General features: G+C 48.4%; 2 protein-coding genes across 4 annotated transcripts; both read left to right on the forward strand.

Annotated features, from left to right (window-relative positions):
* The first annotated feature begins 409 nt into the window (after positions 1-409).
* On the forward strand, positions 410-7,946 carry galk1 (galactokinase 1). 3 transcript variants are annotated; one of them, XM_084671069.1, is made up of 8 exons: positions 410-773; positions 981-1,170; positions 1,530-1,649; positions 2,111-2,246; positions 2,654-2,835; positions 3,176-3,326; positions 3,762-3,924; positions 7,443-7,946. In XM_084671069.1, exons 1-8 carry the CDS (start codon positions 609-611, stop codon positions 7,512-7,514), a joined length of 1,179 nt encoding a protein of 392 aa, XP_084527195.1. In that variant the 5' UTR covers positions 410-608; the 3' UTR covers positions 7,515-7,946. The 3 variants fall into 3 exon arrangements, with proteins under 3 accessions (XP_084527195.1, XP_084527194.1, XP_084527196.1); XM_084671068.1 differs by lacking the exon at positions 7,443-7,946 and adding an exon at positions 4,887-5,071; XM_084671070.1 differs by lacking the exon at positions 7,443-7,946 and adding an exon at positions 4,283-4,880.
* On the forward strand, positions 5,018-6,505 carry LOC146260042 (BTB/POZ domain-containing protein KCTD21-like). The gene is made up of 2 exons (XM_084671071.1): positions 5,018-5,443; positions 5,866-6,505. Exons 1-2 carry the CDS (start codon positions 5,018-5,020, stop codon positions 6,343-6,345), a joined length of 906 nt encoding a protein of 301 aa, XP_084527197.1. The 3' UTR covers positions 6,346-6,505.
* Positions 7,947-8,044: the final 98 nt, after the last annotated feature.

The following is an 8,044-nucleotide window of genomic DNA, read 5'->3' on the forward strand; positions in this document are numbered from 1 at the left end:
AACCAACATACAGTATATCAACCAGGGGCCTGTACTATGAAGCAAGTTCAACATTCCGAATGCACATGCAATGTGCAGAGGCTAGGACAGGGCCCGAGGCAGAAGCCATTCCTACAGAAATCTTCCATGGCTCTGGTTATATGGTTAAAGCAAATCCCATCTGCGCCATAACTACACCGATTTTAGACATTTCATATTTTTTCTAATCGTGTTGCTTTAATTTTAAGTGTATTTAAGGCATGCAACTATTACTTACATGTGTAAATGTATGAAATGTATCGTTTATGACACTTGACACTATGTATTTTGATACTTTGTTGAAAAGCATTAAAAAAACTAGAAAGACCTTTATTCTGAAGCTGACCACGTAAATTGTTGGATAAGGAAGTGAATAAGCTGACAACTACCGATCATTGCGACAAACACATGACATTCTTATGACTACTTTCTCAAAGATGAAATATTGACATTGTAAATCTTGAACGTTGTCATTTACTTGTCATACTGTAACAGCAATATTTTACCACTATACGCTATATACTGAGACGCCAAATTACACAAGGTAATTCCAGTTTTGAATGTTGTACGCTCCGTAACACTCTTGCGCCATGGCCAGCATAGTTCCGAGTGTTTCCGACTTGGTGGCGGAGGCTCGGAGTGTGTTCGAGCAGAATTTCGGGGGAGATGGTCCGGATGTGGCTGTGTGCGCTCCTGGAAGGGTTAACCTGATAGGGGAACACACTGACTACAACCAAGGATTCGTCTTGCCGATGGTGAGACGAAAGGCGCGGACGAGGCATTACTGGTTGTCGTTTTAACATTTGAGAAGTTGATGATGTTGAGATTTTACACACTGGGATTTTTTCCAATTAAATTCAGTTTGCCCAGATCATTCAAAATGTGCACACACAAACTGCTCAAATCACCTCTCCCTCCGTTCATCCATCCATCTCTCCTCCCTCTTTCTCTCCCTCTCTCAGGCTCTGCCTCTGGTGACAGTGGTGGTGGGCAGTCGGACTCCTGGCCAGAGCGTCACGATAGTAACGGCAGAGAAGGATGTGGAGGAGCCCAGGAGGGTGACCTTTGACCTCCCCAAACCGGGGGAAGTTTTGTCTGCTGGGAAACCCAGCTGGGCCAACTATGTGAAGGGAGTTGTGCAGCATTACAGAGGTAAAAATAAAAAATATTAAATTCTTATGGCGCAGAATTGTAATATCAAACCAGACTGTCATCATCAGAATCAGAAACTGATTTATTGCCAAGCGCATTTTCACATACGAGGAATTTGCTCTGGTGATGTTGGTGCAGACAATAAACATAGATGTAAAATACATAAAGAAAGAAGTACTGTGGTGAGGCTATATATAAAAGACACCATTTTTACAGTAACAAAAAGAAGTTAAAAGCTGCCAACTGGAACATTGTTTTTATTACATTCATCCATCTCACTACCCCCTTTACTCTCTTCCTCCTTATTTTCTCCCCCTCTCTCTCATTCTCTCCTCTGACTCCCCCCCCTCCCCACCCAGCTCCAGGTCTCCCAGGCTTCAGGGCAGTGGTAGCCAGCAGTGTTCCTCTGGGTGGAGGTTTGTCCAGCTCTGCCTCTCTGGAGGTGGCTGTCTACACCTTCCTCCAGCAGCTCTGTCCAGGTGGGAGCCCCCAACACACCCTAGGCTTCACACTGTCACTATGACATAGGACTGCACATAATCACCCTAAATCACAACCCTAAAGCTTAACACACACCCCTCTTCCCTCCTCCCCACTCTCTCTCCTCCCCCCTCTTCCCTCCTGTCCTCCTCCCTCTCCTCTTCCCTCCTCCCTCTCATCTTCCCTCCTCTCCTCCTCCCTCTCCTCTTCCCTCATCTCCTCCACCCCCTTCTACCCTCCTCCCTCTCCTCTTCTCTCCTCCCCCCTCTTCCCTCCTCTCCTCCTCCCTCTCCTCTTCCCTCCTCCCTCTTCCTCTTCCCTCCTCTCCTCCTCCCTCTCCTCTTCCCTCATCTCCTCCACCCCCCTCTACCCTCCTCCCTCTCCTCTTCCCTCCTTCCCCCCTCTTCCCTCCTCCCCCCCTCTTCCCTCCTCCCCTCCTCTTCCCTCCTCCCCTCCTCAGACGACGGGGACCAGGTGGCGAAGGCGGTGGCATGCCAGCAGGCGGAACACAGCCATGCGGGCGTCCCATGCGGCATCATGGACCAGTTTGTGTCTGTCCTGGGACAGGAGGGTCACGCTCTGCTCATAGACTGCAGGTGGGCCCAGGCGGCCTGTCAGGACGCCGGCTGTACCGGAAAGCATCACTACTCATGTGTTATTTGTTTTTGTATGGAATGTGATTGGCTGGGATATGTTTTAACCTTCCTGTGGAGCCAAAGGTACATTTCCACATTTGTGGAGAATAAAGATGGAATTGTATTACACTTACATTGAATTCATTTAGCAGATGCTTTATCAAAAACATCCTTGGAAAGAAGTAGTATTGTATTTCATTATGTACTTTTTAGATGTACTATTTCTTATTCACAGTTTATTCCCTGCCTGGTAACATTCGAGCTATCGTCATTGTCCCATTGTGAACTACCTATCTCGTTGACTCCACAGCAACAGATGACACAAACTTCCTGTTGTTTTGCTGTCTCCCTTCCTGTCTCCGTCCCAGGTCTCTAGAGGCGACCCTTTTGCCCCTGGCTGACCCCGCCCTGGTCATCCTCATCACCAACTCGAACGTCAAGCACTCCCTGACGGGCAGCGAGTACCCGGACAGACGACGGCAGTGTGAGCAGGCCGCCGCCATCTTGGGAAAGGCCAGTCTCAGGGACGCCACGCGGAAGGATCTGGAGGGTGAGAACGAACGAGGGATCAAGGGAGGGGGGAAGGAGGGAGAGGTGAGGATAGGAGAGGAGGAAGAGAATGAGTAGAGGACGTGGAACAGGAAGAGGAGGAGGTGGACGAGGGATAGAATGAGGAGAAGAGGTCAACACGAAGCAGGAAGTGGTGAACAGGGGAACAGATGACTCTAAAGTTATAAAGTTGATGCGACACGCCATCTTGTTGATTTCCGGGTGGACAGTGGGGTTGCATTCTCCAGAGACAGAGGACGCGAAACGAGGAAGTGTATTTTCAATCTTGGCTGTGCCGTGTCTTTTTGTCGGCGTTCTTATTTTTCCTCCCATTGTTGCAGACGCCAGAGCCCGCCTGGACGAGGTCTCCTGGCGCAGGGCGCGTCACGTCATCGAGGAGATAGAGCGCACCGCCCGGGCCGCCGACGCCCTGAAGAGAGGGGCCTACCGGGAGTTTGGGACACTCATGGTGGAGAGTCACAACTCCCTGAGGTACGGAACACTACTGAACACAACTGCACTGAACGCTACTCAACACAACTCTGCTAAGCGCTGCTAAGCGCTGCAGTACACAACTGTACTGAACACAACTGTACTGAACACAACCTCTGAGCACAACAGAACTGAACATGACAGCATGACATGCATCAAGGGGGAAACCCACAAAAAAAAGTTTTTTAAATACCCTGCGTATTTATTAAAGGAGATTTTCCCAGTAGCTTCCTTTTATCTATTAATAAGTACAGACACTGCAATGAAAATAAAAACTAAATTAGAAAACAGACATGGCTTGAAAACGAAACCTCAACGAACAAAGAATGTGGAATTGAAACATAAACATAAATAGACATTTCAATTCAAATAATAAGATAATAACATTGGTTGAGAGCTGCTGTTCTGCGTGTGTCCCCTGTGCGCTGTGTGTAGGGACCTGTACGAGGTGAGCTGCCCAGAGCTGGACCAGCTGGTGGGGGCAGCCATGCAGGTGGAGGGGGTGTTTGGGAGCAGGATGACTGGAGGTGGCTTTGGTGGCTGCACTGTCACTCTGCTGGAGGCCAGCGCCATAGACAACACCATGCAGCATATACAGGTGGGAGCGTAAACACACACACACACACACACACTAGACAACACCATGCAGCATATACAGGTGGGAGCGTAAACACACACACACACACTAGACAACACCATGCAGCATATACAGGTGGGAAGGTAAACAGACACACACACACACACCAGGCAAAAACACACTTCTAGAGGCCGGCACCATCGTAGCAGCCATGCAGCCATGCAGGTAGGAATGTATACAGACAAGCACACACACACAGTACCTTAGAAGAAATAGGGTGTGGACTTCTGGCAGTTGACTGTGGGTAAACAAAAGAGTGTGACTTAAAGTGGTTCAGCAGCTATTTTTATCATGTTTTTTTTTTTTTTTTTTTTTACAGCTTTTGCTGTATCCTCAATAGGAAGTGTCAGCCTGTGTGTGACCGGACAGTTTCAGAGAAATAGAGAGGAGAGAGAAAGAGCGAGAGAAAGAGTTATGCGTGTCTGCGACCAGGGGGTACGAGTTGCGAATAAAAGCGAGCTCTGTAGAGCTCTGGTCCAGAAGGGTCTGTTTATTAGCATTCAAGTCTGGTCACAGTGACCCTCTCTCTCTGTCCACTGAAACACGAGCAGCTGGCTCACACAATAGACCCAGGCCACTGACATCCACCACAGTCCTAGACATTTTCTACTCCACTCCCCAGAGCAACTTGAGCTACACTGTCCAGCACACCTGGAAATGACCCCCCCCCCCCCCTCTCTCTCTTTTTAATTATTCACAAACAGTTGTTATTGAGATAGACTGAACTTGTTTTCGAGCGAGACAAACACAGAATTCGTCTTCTTTTTTTTTTCTTTTTCAACCACCCTGTATCCCCTGGTTACCGCTCTGCCTCAGCGCCCCACAAAAGAAAAGAGTTTCCCCAGAACACAAAGGGAACCTGCAGAACTTTTGGAACTCCAACTCTCAGAGTTCCATTCCAGAAAGATCCATTTTCCCCGCAGGAACACGTCGAGATCCGGGGTGAGCCACAGACCAACACAGGATCACCCGGTGGATCCCAAGACCAGATCAGCTGATCCACCCCGTAAACCAAAACCAACAGCTCGTGTCACCAGTCTAAGAAGAGGGAACAATGCTAAGTCTCAACTCCCAGGACCGTAACCGCGACGACGCCGTTACCGGGCCGTCCCTTCGGGACCCGGTGGCGTTAAACGTGGGCGGGGAGCTGTACAGCACCACCCTGGACACCCTGACCCGCTGCAGGGAGTCCATGCTGGGGGCCATGTTCACCGGGCAGATCTCCTCGCTCCGCGACCGGCAGGGGAACGTGTTCATCGACCGGGACGGGAGACTGTTCCGGTACGTTCTGAACTTCCTGCGCTCCGGCTCGCTGGACCTGCCGCGGGGATTCTCTGAGCTGGCGCTGCTCCGCAGGGAGGCGGACTTCTACCAGATCCGCCCCCTGCTGGAGGAGGTGCGCCGCTACGAGGAGGCCCGGCCGCTCTGCGAGGGAGGGGGCCCGCCGGGGGCCATGCTGCTGGTGGAGGTGGACTGTAAGGTGTGTGTCTGTGTGTGTCTGTGTGTGTGTGCGTGTGTGTGTGTGTGTGGGGGGGGGGGGGGACTGGTTTCTACCAATTGTGTGCGTGTGTACAGAGGATGGTTTGGTCAGTGGGTGTATATACAGTACTCTGCAAAATGTATTAGCCAACCAAGATGTTTGACATGAATGTTGTCAAATATCAATGTCTTGGTTTTCTGTGTTTGTGCGGCGGGTATAAAAGGGCAATATTGAGAAAATATTTGCCGGGCCATTTCATTCTTTCATGAAGCATTTTTGCTTTACTTTTTTTTGGTTTTGTCTAAGGCTTTTGCACAGTACTGTATGTGATTGGAGTCACCCTTTATTTACCCAGGAAGGGCTGATAGGTATTTGATTCTGGCCTAGCTCAGCTCACGGTCAGCGTGTGCGTCTCCTTCCAGGTGCGCGTTCTCCACTTCAATGTGCGCCGCGGGCCCGAGAACTATGAGCTTTGCACGTGCTCAGTGCGGGTTCTGACTGCAGAGCTGTTCTGCACCTGGCGGGCCTTCCTGCTCCTGCTCTGCGGACGCTTGTCCTACTGGACTCCCCAGGGTCTCAGTGCCCCCCAGTTGGCCGAGCCCAGGCAGAACCGGGTGAGGCTGGAGTGGGTCCCCAGGCCAGAGGAGCTGCCCCAGGATCAGTACAACAAGCTGCGATACCGAGGCCTCGTCGTCACCGACCCGGAAACATCGCAGACCCACCCTGGAGGGCCCTGCGATGTCATCAGTGAGCGCCGAGGCCCCTGTGAGGTCACAGACACGCGCAGCTTCGTGGAGGAGCTGCTGACAGTGTCGCTGGCCGAGGGGTTCAGGGTGGAGTCGGTGACCCCTGACCCCGCGGATGTTCTGAACTGCAGTTCGCTCCGACTCGTCCGCAACTGATGGGGTCGTGGAAACAACTGAAACCCAGTCTGATTAGGCCTCAACACCAACCAGCTAGGACTTACAGTTACTCACACTCAAGACTTATAAGACTTAGCGTTGGCGTTCATCCAAGTCCTTTAACTCTTGACAAACCAACACTAAAAGTGACTCAAGTTGTCGTGATCTGTGTCTTTTTTTTGGCACGTGTTTTATTTGTTATTTTTGACATACACTAATACAATATTCAGAAAAATCGAAACATCCACGCGATCAGTGTAGTGGCGGACTTTGTCGGACCTTTCCGGGCATTAGTATAGAGAGAGGTTATTCCACATGAGAAAGAGAAGCACCCTACTTCATTGTCTAAAGACACGTCTTTCTCAGACAAGCTAATTTTGTGTAGGAGACGGGGGGGGGGGTTGAGGCTAATTTTAGAAAAAGGGGGAAGGAGTGAAGAGGGAAGTTTGTGAGCGGAAGGGATGAGCATCGTAAAGGAATGGTTTGTGGTTGTGAAACAAAACCCAAATGCTCTTCCTTTATCCCCTTCCTCTGGCTGGGTCCTCCACTTCCTGTCCAAGCCTGATCCAGTTTATCCAATTAGCAGACACTTCTTTACAAAGCGCCGTACAATTGGTGCATGTAGACAGAACAGACAAAGTTCAAACGGGGTTTCTGTGGTTAGAGTCGAGGAACGGTGTGTATTCACTAGCCCTATCGCAAAGTAATCACATCTTAGCTACCAGCTGTTTACCACCACTCCCACAGTATTGGTGGCTGGTTACTACCCAATGAGGTGACAGGGACTTCAGTGACTCACTTGTCACCACTGTAGGATGCTTGGTGGGATGGATATAACTCAGCGATTTGAGCTTTTGACTGCAAATCAAGAAAAGGGTGACTGAAAAGGTGATGAAAGGGTCTCCCAAATGAACACTTTATTATTATTATTATTATACAAGTTCAGAAGTCTCCATCATTAGTCACCATAAGGGATTTCCCATTCAAGATTTCCCTTCAGACAATTACAAATCAATTATTCACTACAAAGTCCTACCTAGCATGTTAGAGTTCTATTTTTGTAAAGAGAAACTCTGGCTCTGTGTTTGTCTCTCCAGGAGCAATACAGTGGATCTCCAACCTTCTACATCACTACTCCCTCCGCTGGAGCCAGGATCGTCAGTCCTTGAAGCAACATGTACATGATTTCACGTCACAAACTTGATTGAAACTTGAATTATTAACACACAACATTCCAGTCGCATTGAATTATATCATACTGAAATCTGTATTAGAATTTTTGCTACTTTCATGTGACATATGACATGTTGTGATGTGTGAAATTATACACTGGGTGAAATTAGGTCAGCTTCCAACAGTTTCCAAATCTGTCATCTGTAACAGTCTGCGAATTAAGTGCCTTATCCATTATGTTGCTGTAAAATAAGTCAAACCAATAAATATGATATGTAAAATATGCATATATTCAATTGCAACTGTTATTTGTATAATAACAAATAGCACTAACTAGCCTTCCTTTTTAACTTGAAAACAGAAAACATGTAAAATAAAACATAAAAAGAAACATCTTAACTTCTTAAATAAATAAATAGTCAAATCAAGTACCAAATTGATATTTGTTTTATTTTCAAAATGACTATAAATTAAAAATGATGGTAGACCACCCCAAAAAGGAGACCGCCCCATTGTTATTGGTTAA

Source organism: Hypomesus nipponensis, chromosome 13, assembly GCF_054491055.1.
Source record: "Hypomesus nipponensis isolate SF chromosome 13, ASM5449105v1, whole genome shotgun sequence".
Classification (NCBI taxonomy): Eukaryota; Metazoa; Chordata; class Actinopteri; order Osmeriformes; family Osmeridae; genus Hypomesus; species Hypomesus nipponensis.

Bases quoted from the DNA above. Each gene is read 5' to 3' on its own strand.
- galk1 (XM_084671068.1), top strand. From the start codon at position 609: ATGGCCAGCATAGTTCCGAGTGTTTCCGACTTGGTGGCGGAGGCTCGG. The intron at 2,247-2,653 runs GTGGGCCCAGGC...TCTCCGTCCCAG, and splicing joins GCTCTGCTCATAGACTGCAG to GTCTCTAGAGGCGACCCTTT. The intron at 2,836-3,175 runs GTGAGAACGAAC...CCATTGTTGCAG, and splicing joins CACGCGGAAGGATCTGGAGG to ACGCCAGAGCCCGCCTGGAC.
- LOC146260042 (XM_084671071.1), top strand. From the start codon at position 5,018: ATGCTAAGTCTCAACTCCCAGGACCGTAACCGCGACGACGCCGTTACC. The intron at 5,444-5,865 runs GTGTGTGTCTGT...GTCTCCTTCCAG, and splicing joins TGGTGGAGGTGGACTGTAAG to GTGCGCGTTCTCCACTTCAA.